General features: G+C 40.6%; 1 protein-coding gene across 1 annotated transcript in view; it reads left to right on the top strand.

Moving 5' to 3' along the window:
* AFF3 (ALF transcription elongation factor 3) overlaps window positions 1-19,974 on the top strand; it is a 333,696-nt gene that overhangs the window by 188,400 nt on the left and 125,322 nt on the right. Inside the window, exons 6-7 of the mRNA XM_076328910.1 lie at window positions 9,447-9,533; window positions 15,090-15,126. Coding sequence (XP_076185025.1) covers window positions 9,447-9,533; window positions 15,090-15,126 — 124 coding nt within the window. The remainder of the gene's footprint in view (window positions 1-9,446; window positions 9,534-15,089; window positions 15,127-19,974) is intronic.

The raw sequence follows: 19,974 nt of genomic DNA, 5'->3' as shown, positions 1-19,974 counted from the left end.
ACATCCTTTCTTGATCTTAAGACTTCAAGAGATGAAGACAGGCATTTTCGTAGCACTGCGTCCCAGCAGTGAGCCACCAGCTCATGAGAAGTTGTTCTTTTTTTCCTAACTTCAATTTGCCTTTTTGTCCTTCTGTCCATTAGCTCATGATACAAGAAGTTAGTGGGTTTTATCTTTTTATATTATTGTGAACTGACAACATTTTCCACTGAGACCTATTTGGAAATTTTGTATACATGGACTCCTATTAAGCATGAACAACCTTGATTTTTTTCAGTCATCTCTTGTGAATCCTGTTGAAGGTGTTGTGTAGAGGTTCTAGCTTTTACCTTGGGACACTTGACAGTTGGCTACAAATAAGTTTTCTAAAAGTCATGTTAGAGGGGTTTTTTTCCCCTATGAAGATGCTTATGCAAATCAAGCATAGTAGCTCTTAGCCTAACAGGGCTGATCTCTGTAAAAATCTGTGATTTTTTTTGCTCCTTTTTTAACCTTCTCAGAATTTCCAACATTTTTGAAGAAATTTGGTCACAGGCTATTCCAGCATTGGCCTCACCAATTTTACTGTGCTACTTACTTCTCCATTTTCAAAAGCACAATGATGGAATGAGCTCTTTGGGCAAGAGCATGAGATGTTGGGAGATTATTTTCAGTTGCTTGTCCTCTGGTGATCTCTAACTCCTTTCCGGGTCCAGTGTCTCAGTCTATCAGGTATATATGGTATTCTTCATTTGTAGACATAAGTTTGTCTGTGTTCAACTCTGTACACCTCTGTATTCTTAGCTGAACTGGTCTCTGTCGGCTTCAGCCATCACATTGTGCCACTGTGCTACTTCTAGAATACGAGCCATCAAGATTTAACATCTCTCTGTCAATTCAGATCTAGGAGGCACATGATGCAACCTTGAGAACAGATGGTTGAATTCACATACACTGAAGCATGCAGTGCTACACTGATTTCTTAATCTCATTCAGAATAAATGGCTTGTACATGAATAGATTCCCCAAGTTGTCAGAGCATCATAAACAAAATTGTTTGCTAATTGCAGTCAGCCACATCCATGCAAGGTTGTCTGGGAAGGATTTACAGGCTGCTTTGCCTTGCAGAACCTCTCTGTGCTACAACAGGGAAAAGGGAAGGGGAGTCCCTGCCTTGATGTTCAGCTCCACAGTCTGAGGTCCCAGCCTGGTGTAATTTTCACCTGTAAATTGAGCACATTTCATCTCATATCATTAAGAAACCAAAAGTGCAAAACCTCTTGGAGCTATGCTTTATAGAGCCACATTTGACAGCAATTTAACTTCTAATACTTTAATTCTGACTTTTTTCTTCCTATGGTCTTTTCTTACCCTCTCTATCATCTTTTCAAACTGACCAAGAAGTTTGTTGTAGTAGCACGGAACAGAAGCTTGCTTTCTTCTTGTTATGGTTGGCAGCCTTCGCGAGTACGTTAGCCGAAAGGCATTCTGGTAGCACCTTAAACCTTAACCCAGCGCACAAGGTACTTACTTCATGTAATGTCTGCCCGTAACTTGTGCACAGAGCACACAGCCACTACTGTGTCACTCATAAGTTCGTGAAGCTTGAAATACTCAATCAGTTGGCTGAACAAGCTGAGCTAAAATTATCAATTCATACCCACTGGTGAATCTTCACTGTAGAGGCACAAAGCTCTTTGTATGAGCCCTCGGGTTCGCAGGAACCAAGTAAATCTTTATGGTACCCCAAGTCCTCTTAAACTGGCTTCAGGAGTATGAAAGACTGGAACTAAGAACAAATTAGGCCAAACCGGTGACCTGCTATTTCACCTTCTGTCCAGGAGGTGAACCAGGACTACTAATGTACCTATCAGAAAGCTTCCAGCCTTTCACAAAATAAGAAACTTGAAAAATTTGTCTAGTTTCAGAAGAACTAGATTTTTTTTTCCCCACAAATCTTGCTTCAATGACCTCCTTAAATTTAGCAGTGTATTTTTGTCTGGACTAAAGGGATGTTCATATTAGAACATTACATGCATTTATGGCAAAGATATTTCAGTATTGCTAAATATTTACCATGATGGTATTTTTGTCTTCTCCAAACCGCAGATGTTTTCCTTAGTAAATGTGTCTGGTTTTTAGCTTTGGGCATTTTTTTGTCTGCTCCTTTGTCCATATTAATACAATCATCCATCAAAAACAGGGTAAGACCCTGACCAGTGTCCTGGTCTTTATTTTCAATAGCCTTTGTTTTAACTTCTTGAAATGTTTCCAGAGCAATCCTGAGGCTGCTACCATTGCTTTGTTAGCAGACTGCAGAATTAACATGCTTGTTACGATCTCTGAAAATGTCGACTATGTGCACTTTTTCATTATTATCTGAAATCATGCAGAGATCTGGACCTTGAAGTATCCTAGGTCTTTTCCTTTCCTCTTTCTCCTCCCCCGACTCCCAAGAGGCAGCTATTCATCTTCATTAGCCACTTCTGTTAGCTTGCTGCCAACTGAGACTAGAAAACTAGCTGCATCAGTCTTGCATGGCAATTCAGAAATTAGACTCCACAGTCCTTGGGTGCAGGAGGTTAATGCACTAATAAAGATTGTACCTTGATTAACCACATCATCTCAGCTTGCCCAGGCAAGGCTGGTTTTCAGACAGTTTGTCATATCATATGGCCCAATGCATTCATCTAAAACCATAGCTTCTTAGCTAAGAACAGATATTCATCATTGCGACTAAAGAAGAAATTTTGTCCTTTTTTTTTTTCATTTCAGTGAAGAATATTTAAAAGTTTTTAAGGAAACCCTCTAAATTCTGTTCTATGATTTACCTGTAAAGGGTCACGTTCTTCCTTTCCTGATAGTTAGAGATAAATCTTTTTATCTTAAACTCTGATACGAGAGAGCATGGCATGGGTTATACCCTAATTAACACTTGCTCTTAGAATCAAACCACATTTCTCTTGGGTATCCATAGTTTCTTCTGGACTTATAGGCTCATTTAGTCCCCCAAAAATGAATAAAAATTTGCAAGACTCTTTGTTGAAGAATTATAATCATATAATGAAGGACCTAAATAAGTCAGTTTGATAAGTCAGCAGCTGTAGCCTTCTTTTACATTTATCTGTCCTAGATTGCTGAACCTTGACTAAATGTTGCATGTTATTTGCAGGATGGTTCCACTAAAGCAGAGATAACGTATTCCAAACAGAAACTTACTGCACTGGCATTTGTGATTTGCTGTAGAGTGAATTGATCCACAGATCACGTTGCAAACGTTCATGATTTGGAATGGTTTAGTTCTGTAGATACCAAACATCTGGAGATTTAATGCTGAACACATTCTTTAATGCTGCAGTCTGCAAAATCTCTGACCTTCTCCCTTTCCAAGGGCCTAATTTTTCTTTTTTTCTTTCCTTCCTCCCAGCCCACAGGCGTGTGTGCGCACGCACACACACACACGCACACACAGAGTCCTGTTACCATCACGAAATTTCAGCTGATGCCCATCCATGCAGGTCTGAAGAACTAAGCACAGCACAAATGACACAGTCACAAGCTACACAATTACCTTTATTTCTTTGCTTAGAACAAAAAAATTCCTTGATAAGCACTCTCCCCTGGATTGTCATATATCTTCGGATGTTATACCGATGAAGCCTATTGAAAGGAATTCAGATTACAGAAAGCAACAGGGCATTTGAAGGGCCTTGGGACTGGAGCCAAAGGGGAAATGTGGTAGAATGTGTTTTGCAGCAGATTGCTATGAAAAAAGTGACTCCTTGAAATCATTTTATCAGGAGTAGGGGGGACAGAAGAACTGCTGACTGAGGTTCAGTGCTGAACTGGCATCCAGCTCGGCGTAAATGGTGTCCTTATGGCTATTTCAGCTCTATGACAGGGAGCTCGTAGTAGTTCCCTTATTTCATCCTTCAGTTAGTGGGTGGGTGAAACCACGTTTGTCACTTATCTCAACTTTAGAAAGCATTTGGCATCATACGTGACGTAAAAATTAACTATAAATGAAAACCTGTCCAAATAAGTGGATGGAAAGGGAGTAAAACAGGAAACAACAGAAGCTGGAAAATGGCAAGATATTTTGTTGGGTGGTGGTGGTTCTGAATAACACGTTACCAAAAGGATAATGACAAAATAAAAGATGCTCAAATGGAAAGAAGAAAATTATCAAGTGCTCAAAGGAAACTACAGGGCTCATGAGGAAGAAGAAAAAGAGTTAAGTAGATGTAGCTTTAATAAGTGACATCGTAAAGAAACAAGAGGAAACAGCTTTATCTTTCTGTTTTACAGGTGTATATTTGAGGTTTGGGTTAGAAAAGTTGCAGCAATAACAGATACTAGAGGAATCAATTTTAAAAAAAGAAAATTTGCTTTTCACATCATGGGAACCTTACCACAGTGAAATGCTGTCAGCTTCAACATACTCTCCAAAAGTTTCAGTGCATCCCTTGCTCTTTGCTTTGGATGTTTGACACTAAAATCATAGCCATGTTGTCAGCTAGTGGCAGTGTAGCTTCACTGAACTGAAAGGGATCTTTGCCAACTGACAGCAGTTAAAGAGAGAGTCTCCTCTAAAAAAAAAACCAACTGATTTTATGAAGACAGAAGAGTAACTGGATTAGAGGTTCTCAAACTGTCCTGTGATCACTTGCTAAAGGGTCTTGGAAAGCTCTGTGTTAGCTTTGTGTTGCCTTGACTTCCAGCTGAATAAATATATCTAATGCTTCCCTAAAATCTGCATATTAGTGTAGGTTACTACAAAGAAAGAGCCTCTGCGGTCCCTGTGATCTAACCAGCAGAGTATTTGCAAAGGAAAATTGCATCTCACCAATCTCCTATAATTCCTGCGACATGTCGGTAGAGCAGTGGATGAAGTTGAGCCAGCTAAAATAATTTTCAAAAGGTGTTTGACAGGGCCCTTTATGAGACACTACAAACATTTCTTAAATCATCATCTGTGGAGAGACAAAATATTATGAATCAAAAATTGGCTAGGTGAGCACAAGCAAAGAGGAGGATTAAACAGTCAATTTTCTTAATGGCCTGATGATAAGTTCTGGTTTTGGCAGCGAATGAACAGCAAGATAATTCATGTGGCTAGACTTTAAATCTAGATGATACTGGTCCCCCTCCTTTTTATTAATTACAATTTTTCTGAATCAGTTCAACCTTTCCTGGTATCGTACCACACAGCAAGATTGACGGCACTAGATAAATAGCACTGCCTTAAGTCTAGAGTGAATACTATTATTTACCTCTGCATGGTACTTTTCCTGAAAAATTACCTACAAGCTAGGGTTAAAAGCCCCAAACAAAACACTGCCAAGCAGTCATTAATCCACAAGAAATGTCTCGTTACTTAATTGTTGCTGCGGAAACTGAATTTGGAGCAAGGATATGCAATACTATAGATTTCTTTATTTGAAGGTTTTCCCTTCAATAAGAAGAAAAGCCAAGTTGGCACATTGACTAAGATTAACTAGGCTTGGACCTTTATAGCTTGTAAAACTGGACGTTTATGTATAACTGCTGAAAACTGATTTACTACAGGTGGAGACAAGTAGAGTTGTAGAGTTACAATATGCGTGTGAATGAGACGTGCCATCACCACCACCGCAAAGATGTCAGTGTGAAACAACATCGCTGCAACCCTCACAAGGAGAAACTTGTGTTAAAAAAAAAGAGGGGGTCTCAGAGCCACCCCTCGGTCTTGTGCGTCTGGCCACGGGAGGAGGAGGGCAGTTGTCGTCATCTCAAACAAGCTGTCCTGCAGTTAGGCATGCGTGCTTGTCCACATGTATTTTTAAGCAGTGTAGTCAGGGCTTCCTTCTTTGATCCAGAAATCTTTGTTTTCCCCACTTCTGTACCCCAAATGGCTTCTCAGTGCTTCCTTTAATTAACATTGTTCAGGAATTTAAGGTTAACTTAATCAAGTTTGGAGAAAGATCTAAACTGGTTTCAAATTAGACCATTATCTTGTAGCGGCTGGAACATTTTCTGGTGCCAGGTGTTTCGGACTTACTTTTTGTTTGATTTAAGCTAAAAAAAAATCCCTGCTTTTTTCTCTTTCTAATTTAAAAAATCTTTTGTGTCCATCAATGTTCTAACACCAATTTGAAGGTGCCGAGGATCTTAAGTACATTTAAATTTTCATCAGTCTATTTGAAACATTGTTTTCAGTCCAGTGGGTGCTTTATGCTAATACTGCCAATCCCAAACTCCAAAGACAGGCAAGTTAGCTGAGCAGAGAAGAGAAGCTATGCATGAAAGTTTATTTTAACAATAAAAGTTGAGTCCTTCTATTTAGTTAGTTACATAGTTGCCGTTTGGGCTTACGTTTTCAAACATTTCACACCATGTACTAAAAAAAGATCTTTATATAATCATGTCACCACTAGTGCTTTTAATCTGTCTCAAGTATCTTCAGATAGAGTCTAAAATCACGAGATTTGGCACACAGGAACATATTCTGGATTTGTTTCTGCTTGACCTTGCAAAGTGTTGACAGTTGCTGGACACCTAAATCCTTTCTCCTGATTTTTGAGATTCTGTTCTTGGCAGCCAGAAGGAGTCTGTGCACATAGTTTAATGTTTCTCTTTTCAAAAAATATTTTACTACATTTAAATCTTACCACTCCTCAGTGGTGACAACCTATAATTCGGGGTATTTTTCATGTTAGTTTTCTGATTTTTTTTTTCTAATTTGATTTCATTTTATAGTTGTCTGAATTCCAAAAGGTAGTGATAAATACACCATATGGTCACAACTCAAAATATTATTCTAGTAAACTCACATTCAGATATTCATGATAATGGCAATTATTAACCCTGGCAAATATCAGTGGTCTTACTAAATCTTTGTGTCAGAAAGGGTTACGTCAAATTCAAATTATGTAGAAAGCTTTATTATATACCACAACTCAAAGTAAAAAGGGAGAACAGAAGCTAGCTGAAAAAAAAGACCATTAAGGCCATTTTTCATTGAAGTGTGGATGAGAAATAATCTTGGGGAAAAGAAGAAATGAAAGATTTTGACATGTCAAAAAAAAAAAGGTCACCCTTATTTTTAATCAGCCTTCTGGTCCTTTCCCTGGATGAAGGCATCGTTGTCAGACTCGGGCAGGCAAGGTGGGAGGGAAGAGCTCTGCTGCTGTAACAGATTGGTTTCTGTATGGCATATAGCAGACTTCTCAGATGTTTCCCTGAAGGTGACAGTGGGGGTCAGCCACCATATAACCTGAAGGAACTGCTTCTTGGGCAAATGGAAATCATAAGTACTGAATAGCATATTTCACAAGTAGGATAACTTTAGGTCAAAGCCACCAGACGTTCCCAGTCTGGCTGCCCCGATTCTTCAATTGACAGAGATAACATAAAACATTGCCCTTCAGAAGAAAGGGACACATAGTTCATTCCTATGGGTACCTTTGGGATCAGCACCTCAACTTACAGGGCAAAAAACACTTTGTTTGTTGGGGAATGGGGTTTTACCGGTGGAAACACCTTTAGTCTATACTAAAGTCTATATGCACTATAGTCTATAAACATCCCATTTTCTAGAAAGTAAGCCAATGGTCCTGTAAGGGAAAAGCAGAGAAAAGCAGGAGAGAAAGCAATACTTTTTTAGATCACAGCCTTAGAATTAAATGTCCACATTGCAAATCTCCTCTTCATCAATTTATGGTCATAAACCTTTACTGTTGGAATATTTCTCAATATGTAATTCCTTAATCTTTTGAAAACAATAGCACATGTGCCAGGTACTTGTAGCAAACATCAGTCTGGTTGCCTGTGATTTTTGTTGCCTGAGTTTAAAGAACTTACTGTATATTAAAAAATACTATATACTGCTATTGCTGGCACTTATCAGATAAGGAAGTCATAAGATGAACAATCATCTGCCTCAAAGAACTGAAAAGCAAAGCAATTCTGATACTGAAACTGCAACCAGATGATGCTCTGATTAGAGGCACACACGTAGATTACAGAAGTATAATAAATCATGTAACTTTTTAGCCTCAAATAAAATAAAAGAATGCAGTTTTTATTAGGAAATAAACTGTTTATCAAGAATGCTTTAAAGGTGACATTTATTACTAATAAACTATGTTGAAAGGGCTGATCCTTTCATTGGCAGAACAGCCGGAGACTTTCCTCTATGTAAAAAATGCCCCAGCTCAGTCCGTGCCGGGTCAGGAGGCACTTCCATCAGCGCTAATGAAGGATGGGCAAGAGACTCACCCGCACCTTTTTTCAAACAAGAACATTTTCTTTTCTCTTTAAAAAGGAATGAGTCATGGAAATATAACTCCAGCATTATTTTGGGACTGATCGTGGATCTCAGCACGACTCCTTGGAATATCACTGAGAAACAATTCCACAGTCAGCTAATGGTATCAGAACCCAGCAAAGCATCTGCCAGGCAAACTCTTGATAGTGTCAGCGAGCCCCCTGCTTAGGCAGGATGTTAGTTGCTCTTCAGCTCTTGAAACTTACGGGCCGACTCTTCAGGGTTGTCACACTCTGTGCTGCTTCTCATATTAATTCTGTTAAGTTACTGTGTACTAAATATTATGGCTGTTGGTGCTGAACATGTCAAAAAACATGTCCATCCTTTAACAGCCTGCACTAGAGAGGAATATGGGGCCTCTCTCTTAACAAACTTCTTGTCTGAAGTGTTTAATTTACACCTCACCAAATGCAGCCTTGCTTTGGAGACCAACTCATTCAGGCTTGAATAATAATGGTATTGAACACGTGTCTACCTGCTACCTGAAGCTGTGTCAAGGATGACTGCATACAAGTCAGGTCAAGCTACGTATGTCTCTTAGCTATTAAAAAATGTCCTTCAAAACAACACAGGGAGGAGACAAAGGTGGAGTGCAGCACACCTTGTTTAGGGCTTGCCACATGTCTGTGTCCTGCAAGGCACAAACACGTTGCAGTTAGGACCTTACTCAACTCCTTTACAATGATAAAGGCAATTTTAGGAATTAACTGTTGAGCAAGTGTTGAGCATTTATCATTCTGACCTTGTCTGTGAAATCTATTCCGTGATTAGTCCATAGTGTGTACCCCATTACTTGGTCATGAACTGAAATTTCTGTTCCCATGCTACAAAAAAAAAGTTCTGTTAGTCTCACCAGCCAGAATACACTGCATGATTAAAATGTGGTTGCAGATTGTCAGAAAAATCAAACTTCTTGCACTTAAGATGCATTAACTATTCAGGAAAATGAAACGGTGCTTAAGAACTGCTCTCAAGAGTCTGTGATAAAAATCAATGTAGCTCATGTATTGTCTAGATTATATGTAAACTGGGCATTTCCTAGAAGCTGCAGTAACTTAAATATTCCACTACCCAGGCACTCTTGCTACTGATATACTATCATTGTCTCCTATTCCATTGACTTTCTAAACACAGTTTGTTGTACAACATTCTTTTTCAGGAGATGACCCATTCATGGCCTCCACCACTGTCGGCTATTCACACACCAGGAAAGGCAGAACAAAGCAAGTTTCCCTTCCCAAACAAGGTAAGGCATGCAACATCGTGTAGAAACATGCCTCCTGCACCTCAAAACATGTCCTAAATGAGCCCTGACTAAGTGTGTGAGGTCTCTGGGGTGAGGTTGATGCCGTGCTGATGACCTTCTCCGTGTGTGTGCCAGTATCCCCTGCCTTTTCCCTGCTTACAGCCTCTGCAGGGCTACACGGTCTTGTTTGCATATCTCCTGGAAGCAGCACTGATGCTGGTGTGTGGGTCATGGGTTCCTCACCACAAGGCAAAACCGCAGGTGTCCCTGGTGGGGTGTCCAGATGTGGTGCCTTCTGTGGGCACCTGCTGAGGCTCCTGACTGATACCTCAGGGCACAGAGAGCTGCTGCGAGTCAAGACGCTCCTGCTCGCATACATTGCTCCTGCTTCATTTGGCTTCGATAGCCGAGATTTTTGTTGAAACCATTGAGGTCTGAGGTGGGCTTTACTAAGACACTGGCCTCTGCAGTTGGGGGCTGAGGAGTGGGCATACATCCCCTGCCACCAACTTGGCTTCAGGGACAGCTTTGCTAGAGAGGCAGGCAGCCCAGTGCCATGATGCCCAGAGGGGCCACAGAAGTATTTGCCAGCGAAGTATTTGGTCCCTCAAGGGACCAAGGCCACTGGTCCTGCTGATGGTCCCTTGAAACCAGCTCCACTATTGTATGTGTATCCCAGGGAGGATGCAGTGCAGCATGGTAAAGCTCATCGGCACGAGCTTGGGGAAACCACATTCTTTATACTTGGTAAATCAGGAGGGAATGAAATCAGCTATCTTACGCAAGAGCCAATAAAAACTTCCCATTGTATCACCATATACTGTTTACATGCCACAAGCATATTTCATGAAGTGTTCAAGCTTGAAAGATGGTATTGATGCTGTTTATAGCCTTTCTCCTGTTAAAGCAAGCTCCTTTGGTAACTTTAAGTCCATTCTGCAAAATTTAGTGCAGGGAGTAATTATAACCACAAAGCCAAGAAACCTTCAAGCTTTGCCTACAGTAAAACAGCTTTTCTGTGGATGACAGCGTCATGATTTTGAAGTACCAGGGGTGTAAACCAAAACACCTCTGGCATGTTATGAAAGAAAAAGAAGGAAATAACTCACTGCCTATTTGCTCGTTGAAGGTAGACAGCTGATTGAAGATGGTAGGCGGGCTAGAGGCTTGTTACGTTAGAGTTAAGTCCAGTAGGAGATAGATGGATCAGCAGCTTACAAGCAGGTGAAGTGCCCGGATATGGATGACAAAAACGAAGTAGTGCTTGCAGCTCTGCAGTTTCTGCCGTAATTATCACTACGTGATGTACTTGAGTGGCATGCGTGCAGACGTGCATGGGCAAGGTGTGCACATATCAGCGTATCTGTGTGGCCGTCATGAATGCAATTCCTCACAACTAAATGTATTGTGATAAATATAGGAATAGGAGAACCACAGACCATAGGGCAAAGATATGTGAATAATGGTTGATATTGACTTTCTCATCTTCTCTCTGCCTGTTCATCCATCTCTCTGGGAAATATTCTAATAGTTTGAACTGCAGAGCCGTTTCAGAGATCTACCATTCATTTTTAAAGAGCCTTTTCTAGGTGGTTTCCTTTTCTCTTACCAAAGTAGAATTTCCATTTTATTTAAGCTTAGGATGGACAAGATTTCATCTAATAATATATGAGCATACTTTTGTACATATAATAACATCAAAACTGTATTGTGGCCTGGGTGGTATGCATGGTCAGAAATTAGAGTGCATTGTGAGAGATGGGGAACAAGTAGCTAACAAAACTCACCAGAGTCCTGGAAAAGTCCTGCATTACTGGCCATAGATCATGTTAATTTTAGACACCACCTCTATTTTAAAATATTTTAAAATAATTAAAAGCTACTTCTGTGGCTTACTCTGAATCTGTACAGTCGCAGACTTTAGAAGGCATCTGCTTTTCAGGCTCCAAAATGCAAAGAATGGTTTCCTAATTTTTCAAACATGTTTTTGAAACATTTGTAAGCTAGCTATTGCTTTTCACAAAGTGTGGTGTAAAATCTTTATTGGATCTCACAGGGGATGTCTCCATAACTCTTAGGAAGCTTTCCCACAGGCAAGCTACGTAGCTGTCCCAACTTGTTAAAACCTAAGGACTACACCAAACTGTTGTGGATCGCACATTATTCAGATAAATGGGCCTGTCAGTTAAGTAGTGGCCAAGGCTAGCAGAGGCTAAAAGGCTAAATTCAGGGCATCGGCTTCATCTCTTAGTTCCAAGCGATGCATGGTACCATGAATTCATTTTCAGTCTTTATGGCAGTGTTGAGAGATCAGTTCAGTTCATTTGCAATGACTCTTCCAGCCAGAGAAGCAAGTAGGCTGCAATCCTTTTTAACAGAAGACAGTTCCCAAGTGTAAAGATACTCATCATTTTGGGAATGAGAAAAAGAGAAGCTTGTAGGACTCCTGCCCTGTTGCAAGGATGCAAATCATCCTTACTTTTCTGTCTATAAAAACTGAGTGTCAGCATCATTAGTTCCCATACATGCCACACTGCTTTTAACCTGCAACTCAAGTAATTAGTGATCTGACAGCTTGAAACTTGAAATTTATTAATTAGGCTATTAAAGTTGCAAAGGCCACAGCAACTATGGCTAGAGTGGTTTTGAAATCAGTCTAGTAATAAAAGCTAAATAACTGAGGTTTATATATAACAAATGTAACAGAATAGCGTATTTGAAACTGCGCGTGTGGATGTGTCCATCTATACATCTATATGCTCGGTGGATGGGGGGGATGTATGTGCATATGCTGTACCTGTATATGGAATCAGACCTCATTAACATGGGAGGTCTGCATTAATGCACAAGAATGGAAGGAAAGTCCGGGTCAGGTTTGACACGTATGGCAGTGCCCAATAGGTTTCTCAGCACAGCGCTGCTGGGAGAGCACATTTAGGGAACTGTCCTTTATGTAATAGAGGGCATAAAGTTACATTTCATCCTTAACTTTGAATTTTCTTTTTCTGTGGAATTAATTTGTACTCTTGAATTTACAAGAAAGGGGCAACAACAGTCTCTTTATTTCTTGCTTTTCAAAGCTTAAGGATAATTGAATGAGTGTGTGATGTGACAGGCTGTGTGTGCTTTCCTTTCTCCTATCTCTGTCTCACTTTGTTATGTACAAATGATCAGGCATTATTTGATTGTAATTTTATTAAAAACATCTTAATAAATAAACTTTAAATGAATAATTAAATTTGGTAAATAAGAGCTCACTTGATGCTTGTGCGAATGAGCTTTCATGTTCAGGCATTAATTCTCTACTCTTGTGTGGGGAAAAAAATGCTGTTAATTCTGCTGCCTGCTTTGCTCTCTTTCTTCATTTTTACTGTGATTTCATGTCTTGAAAGTTTGATCAGGTGTTTGATTTCTAGTTATGTGTGTGTGATATTATGGGATCAGCCATCATGTTGTTATTTGAGAATTAATTTATCCACTCCAGGAGAGCTGGTGTCTTGTCACAAAGCTATTGGGTGATTATTCTCAGCAGAAGCTAAGTTATCATAGTGATGTTATTCTTTACATGCTCAATTCATTTACTTTTTCCTTTCTTGTTGATTTTAACAAGCTGGAGCAAATGCACTAGAAAATAATCTCCAGAAGTGAAGACTTCACCTTTGGTTTTTAAGTTACATAAAGTAGTGCTTTTTTCCTACATCAGTGGGAGCATTCTCTGTTTCACTATGAGATTTTTATATTGGCCTTTATTATTAAGAATAATTTGTTGAGAATCAAGACACTTATTTTAAAGAATCACTTAAAAGGAAAAGTGAAAATGTTTTAGCTCATATGTTTTGCTGATGGTCAAATTTGAGACTATGCAGAGCCAATGGCAGAGGTAAGATACTGTGCTAGGCAGTTAAAGGGGAGAGTGCATTCTTCCTGAGGTTGATGAAAATGTAAAAGAGTGAGCAAGATCCTTCTTTAGCAGTTTCAAACACTTTTACAAACTCGAGGGTATTTCCGTCAGAATGATTGTATTCCCCCAACTTCTCTAGGTACATAAATTCACTATTCTGGAAACTGAACATGCTCTAATAGCCTACTTTTATTGGCAGCCTGGTTGGCTACTAGAATAGCATTTAAATTCAAGTGTATATGTCACTACATCACCACTGCAAGCTGATCCTGACTTCTTAAGATTATATTCAGTCACCAGAAAAAAACAGGGTTTAATATCCCTTCATCAGAAGCATTCACAGAAAGCTGAGGCGATTTGTCAGAAGTAGAGAATTTCAAATTATTGAGAAATTATTGTTGGCATGTGAAACACGGTACAGATCTTTTCATACTGCAGTTGAAGGTAGAAACCCTTAGGGCTTGCCCAAAAATTTGATGTCTCGCATTTCAGGTGTGTAGGATGGCAGTGAATTGCAGATGTGTATTACAGCATAAAAATTACACATCAAAGGACAGCCTTGACTCCAGAGCAAATGGTGCAGATCGAGGGGATTTGACTAGCTGAGCCCTCGAGACCCCAGTGCCTGCGGTCCAGCCAACCTCCATTTAGAGATGTCAAGAAACTCTTGGGGCCCCAAGCCCCTGATGCTTCTGAGTGACTCAGCAGCAAAGTCTCAGCTCGGCCGAGTTGGAGCATCCTGGAGCTATCTGGGGACTTGTAGTTCCTTTCTTGATGAGCTGTGCATTTGGCTTATCGCTCAGCCTCTGTGGACCAGGGATCTGGTCCAGCGCCTGATTCCTCACCGAAAATGACCGCGTGTGTTGCTGTGGGTGCCTGGCCTCTCCGAGCAGTTGTAACTGCAGCATGTATATGAGGTGGTATTCCTGTGCATGTCTGGGTTATTCAGAAGCAGAGTTACATACAGGATACCTTCCCTGCTGTCATCCACAGCAAAGTGTTCTTTTTTTCCTTAATTTAAATATCGTTTTGTTATCGTTTATATTTGTTTTCCCCTTCTATTTATAGGCTTCTTTTATATTTTTATGAATGCAAACAAATTCTGTGAGTAAAATATGTGAACATTTGCATGTGAGGAAAAAACGGTCTGATTTATTGCACCATATTCATAGATGCTGCGGTTGTGATACAAGTTAACCTTGTAATCTTGGGGACCCAGAAGTAAAGTCTGTATTTCCATTCTCCAGTGCTGTCAATATCAACCTGTGAAAAGGAAAGACCAGCTGTGCTACTACCTCAGGAATCCAGTGGTCCATGAAACAATATTGGTCTTCCCTCTGTCTTCTCATCTAAACTTGTAGAAGATAATAGACGAGTTTTGGCTGATCAATAAATGAATAATGAGCAGGAGAGTCATAATAGCTATACAAGGAATTGCACCATTAAAGGGTTGTTGTGAAATAAGTTTACGAGCCTTAGAATTAATGGATTTTCAAAGAAATATTGAATTTATTCTTGTAATTGAAAATTACTTTGAAACTGAATGAACAATTAGCAATGCTGTTTGTATTGTTAAGGTAATGTTCAAGCAAGTATCGCAGCTAAAAATTGCCGTAAAAATAACACACCGTACCTTTTTTCTATTACTACTGTAGGAGTCACAACAGGGATCTACAGGACACAGCAATACAAGTAAGTACCAACTCATTTTCTGGCTGCATTGGGTGGAGGGGATGACAATGACTATGAAAAACAAGTGACATAGAGTAAGGAACCAGTAGCAGACTGGGACAGCGCAGAGCCTCAGTAGGCAGTACTTGGCTATGGCCAAATGTGGAGAACTGAACTGAGGAGTGACCATCAAAATGTCAGCTCTTTTGGTGGACTGGGAAGAACAAAAAGGATTCATTTCATTATGGCCATTTCATTATGTAGATGAGAAAGACTGAAAGGCCAAAAGAGTGGCTTTCGTAGAAAGCCAGAAAAGAGCTGACCTAGTTGCACAGCCAAATCCAGACTGCCAGAAAATTCTGCAGGAAGACTTGTTATCGTTTGTCTTTCACAGGCAATGGTATATCTTGTGCCTATTGCACAGTAATAAGCTACATAAATCCTGCCAAACTAACACCAGATAATGTCACAAAGGCCATGTGGCCGTGGGTCTTTTTGGCTAGCAGTGTAGGCAGGGGAGTGATATGTGCTTGTGTGGCTCCTGGTTGGGGCTTTTCAGTGGACTCCAATTTACAAATCATGGTGCAGATCAGCAGCACTTTAATTACATTTAGTTATGGTAAAAAACTTAGCAGCTGTATTGAAAGGGAAGATTGAATTGTTCTGTGAAACAAAATATTAATCCTCTCCCCTGACACCTCTGACTGTTGTTAATGTTGTCTTGCATATTAAAAATACATGATCCTATCCTGCTCTCAACATAAAATCATCTCAACCAAAAGAACTATTTTGCTAGCTTCCTGACCTGTCAGCCAGCACAGAGCCCTGTTTGCAAATTACAGGGCTGTGACTGAAGATGAAAAATGCCCTGAGCTGGTAAGGTAGGGCTTTGAAAGTGGCTGGTCACCCACTGCATGAGGGAGAAGACATCCAGAGAGACAAGGCTGGGAAATGTAGGCTATTAAAACGTGTGGCACTTTGCTGGGGAAAGGTCGGCATGCGGAAGACAATGTTGTGAAGAAACATGCAGTGGTGTCACTTAATTGCTGGCATCGGTTTGATATTGCTGCGGGTACCAGCACTAAGGAAATAATAAAAGGCAAAGGCGATGAGGTTCTGTCAGAAAATAATGAACACAGTAATGAGAGAAGGAAGCACAAAAGGGCCATAATAGAGAGGGCTATGCAAACACATGCAGAGTCACAAGCATGACAAACACACCAGCTGAGCTGAGGGCTTCGCCATGACATCAGAGGCCACAGTGTTTGGCCAGCTTTGGTCATAGTTTCATTTTGAGTATTTCCTTCTTTCAACACTTGAATAAAATAGGTTGTTCTGCAGATCTAACGAAGCCTGCTTTCCTGTGGATTAGGAAATCGGTCCTACCTCCTTACAACTTTCCTCTGCTTCTTACTCCAGTGGTCTTCGACATCACTTTACTTCCAATTACCCCATCTGCCCTCCCACACCGCAGTACCTCCAGCTTCTTCTTACCTCCTCATTCATCCTGCTCAGCAACATCAGCATATATTTGCAGCTGGGCTGGAGCTGCACATGGTACTGCCTGGCTGATGGCAATAAAACCAAAGCACAGCTGAACCCATGCAGAAACATTTTCTTCATTAGTGGCAAAAGTTAGGGTCGCTGTGAGACACCCAGACACTTTTCCTAATGTTGCAGAGGGAATTTGTCTACCTCTGAGACCTGTATCCGTGAGGATTCCTGTCAAGGTGCTGGAATAAGACATTGAATAAGACACAGTTAGAATGAGACATAGACCTTGCCAGTCCTGTTACATCAAACTCAAAGGAAATTGGGGAAAAAAAGGATTCGGATGTGAGGAAATGCTAGCAAATGACTCTATGTGGGAAAGAAATCTAATGGTCTATGTACTGTGTTATCCAAATGCACATCTTCAGAGTCCCAATTAGCCATAATTTCCCATTGCACCATGTCTACTTTAGAATGGCTCTTGAGCCTGTCATTTGCAATGGTTTTACTCCACTGCAAACATTGTCTTTCTCATGGATAACATTTGCATTTCTCTCATCCTTCCCTCATGTCATGGTTTAACCTCAGTCGGCAACTGAGCACCACACAGCCGCTCGCATCCGGTGGGATGGGGGAGAGAATTGGAAGAGTAGAAGTGAGAAAACTCATGGGTTGAGATAAAAACAGTTTAATTATTGAAATATAATAATAATAATAATAATAATATACAAAACAAGTGATGCACAATGCAGTTGCTCACCACCCACCAACCGATGCCCAGCCAGTCCCCGAGCAGCGGCCTCCCTGGCCAGCTTTCCCCAGTTTATGTGCTGAGCATAAGTATGACGTCATATGGTATGGAATGTCCCTTTGGCCAGCTTGGGTCAGCTGTCCTGGCTGTGCCCCCTCCCAGCTTCTTGTGCCCCTCCAGCCTTCTCAGTCAGTAGAGCACGGGAAGCTGAAAAGTCCTTGACTAGTGTAAGCACTGCTTAGCAACAACTAAAACATTGGTGTGTTATCAACATTATTCTCATACTAAATCCAAAATACAGTGCTGTACCAGCTACTAGGAAGGAAATTAACTCTATCCCTACCGAAACCAGGATACCCCACAAGGAAATTAAAGCATAATAATGGCTGATATATAATAATATAATAATATTTAATAATAATTAAAGCATAATAATGGCTGAAATTATACTGCCGTGTCACAATAAGTATTATTTATCCCTGTTACCCGGAAAGGGAAACTTGGCCTGGTTAGGTTGAGTGATTCACCCAAATTCTAACTCAGAGGAGAGAACTCCTTCTCTGGCTGCCTACTATTCAACAGGGAAATCCTACAAAAGTTCATTTGAAATTTATTTTGAAATGGGAGAAATCTGGACGTGTCTCATCTGGTTGTACCTAAAAAGATTAGGAAGGGAATTGTGTGAGATGAGGTAGAAACTAGCAAAGAACGCCCAGCTCTGTGGCTAAGGATCTGAGGACTGATGGTTTCCACCGTGTGTTTCTGGAGGCATGTGTATGAATACACACACCAACACACAGACACAGACACACACACACACATCCACACCCGTTTCAGAAGATGTACACAGTGCTTAGCACCTGAAATAAAGTGTACTAACAGCAGTCCTGTAAAAGAGGCAAGGTGGGTAGTGTATTCTTTGTCAATTCCTAAAAGACTAAGAAAAACAAAAGGATGACACAAATTTGGCCATAAGAAGAAGCCAGAGCTAGAGAGGATTTAGCAGTTCAGCAAATGCCAGCCTCCCACAATGGTACCTGCATGCATTTGGCAGGTTACATGGAAAACAGAAAACAAATATTAGTCTGGCCAAGAGTGAGAAAAAAACAAGTTGTTCTGACAGATGATTCCCTTTTACATATGCTTATCCAAAAATCTTATCTGTACCGTATCTGTGACGTTCAACTATGCTTAGCCTATACACATTTTTAAAATTTCTATGATTCAGTCAAGTGAGAACAAACTTGGTAAGAACTGATAAAGCATTAATGGCCAGATTTTCTACTCTGATAGGCCGGACTGATGCATTTCTACCATCTGTACAAGCTTCGTCCTCCCCTGCCTCACAGAAGTACGTTAAGTAACGATTAGCATAAAAGCAGCTGCAAATGCTTACTGTAGGGTAATTCATTAATATCCAGTTTGGCTAAATCACAGAGATACCCTTTTCTCCCTCCTCACAGTACTTATGCTGTTTCCCTTGTTGCTGCATTAACATACATTGCTGAAAGTAGAACTGATGTGAACTCTGCTGGCAAAGCACTCAGGAATCCATATTCCCCCTCACACTCAAACAAACCAGTGTTCATGGTAATAATTCATCACTTACTTATAAAAAGCCTAAGTTACGAATAGAAAATCTTTGAATATATGCCAACTGTTACTGTTGGTTTCTTGTTCCAAATTACCATAATGCAGATGAGCTCCAGGGCTCCAGGAACCTTAAGGCTGACAGACATATACTGTAGCAACAGCTTTCTAGCCAGCAAGTTCATCATTTGGATATACTTTCTGAGGTCTCTGCTAAAAGTGAAAAGTGCCCTAGAGATTGTGGAGTGGATGTATTCCATCCTGTGTGGATGCCCAGCTTGTGCCTAAATTTTAGGTGCCTTTAGCTGTCCTCCTACACTAGGTGCTTAGCTTCCCTAGAGGACCACAGGGAGGCATCAGTATTTTTTAAGTCATCCAGAGCTTCCCCCATCCTGTTCACTAAAGTTTAGGCACCTAAGTTGGGTAGACACAAACTCTTCCACAGGGGAGGACAAGATCTAAATGCACCACGGCAAGGTGTTTGCAATACCTAGAACCTCTTCTGCAAGACATCCACTTCCAGAAGGTTGCTGATTAGAGTAAGTCCTTCAGCTTGCTTCTGTACAGCAGTGGAAGGACATTGGTAGCAAAACGCTGCCTCTTCTGAAGGCAACAGCAAGTTTTCCAGAGGTGCCCCTTACAGCCATTGCCAGCACCCCAACGCTGTATGGAAACTGAGGGTGAGGACTTTGGCAGCAGCAAATGGATGATACATAATGCTCATATGCATGGAATAGCTTGGGGACTGATCCAAAGCCCACTCAACTCAAGTCAATGAGCAGAAAATCAGACACTGAAACAGCCTGACCAAAATAAGCACTTCTCACATTTTTTTCAGAAGGCACAGGTGGATTTTGGTTTAACAAAGCTCATTAAAAGGTAATGGAGAAAAACACATCCATCAGTAAACCACTCAACCTCTGCGCCTCCTTGTCTGCTAGGCAACATAAACTCATGTGTAGACAGCTATTAGCATCCAGCGACACACAAGAGGAGCAGCAGCTGCACAGTCGCGAGGTCCAGAATTCAAGTTCAAG

Source organism: Aptenodytes patagonicus, chromosome 1 (assembly GCF_965638725.1).
Source record: "Aptenodytes patagonicus chromosome 1, bAptPat1.pri.cur, whole genome shotgun sequence".
Taxonomy (NCBI): domain Eukaryota; kingdom Metazoa; phylum Chordata; class Aves; order Sphenisciformes; family Spheniscidae; genus Aptenodytes; species Aptenodytes patagonicus.
The sequence above is the reverse complement of the archived record's forward strand: the minus strand, read 5'-3'. Positions and strand labels throughout refer to the sequence as shown.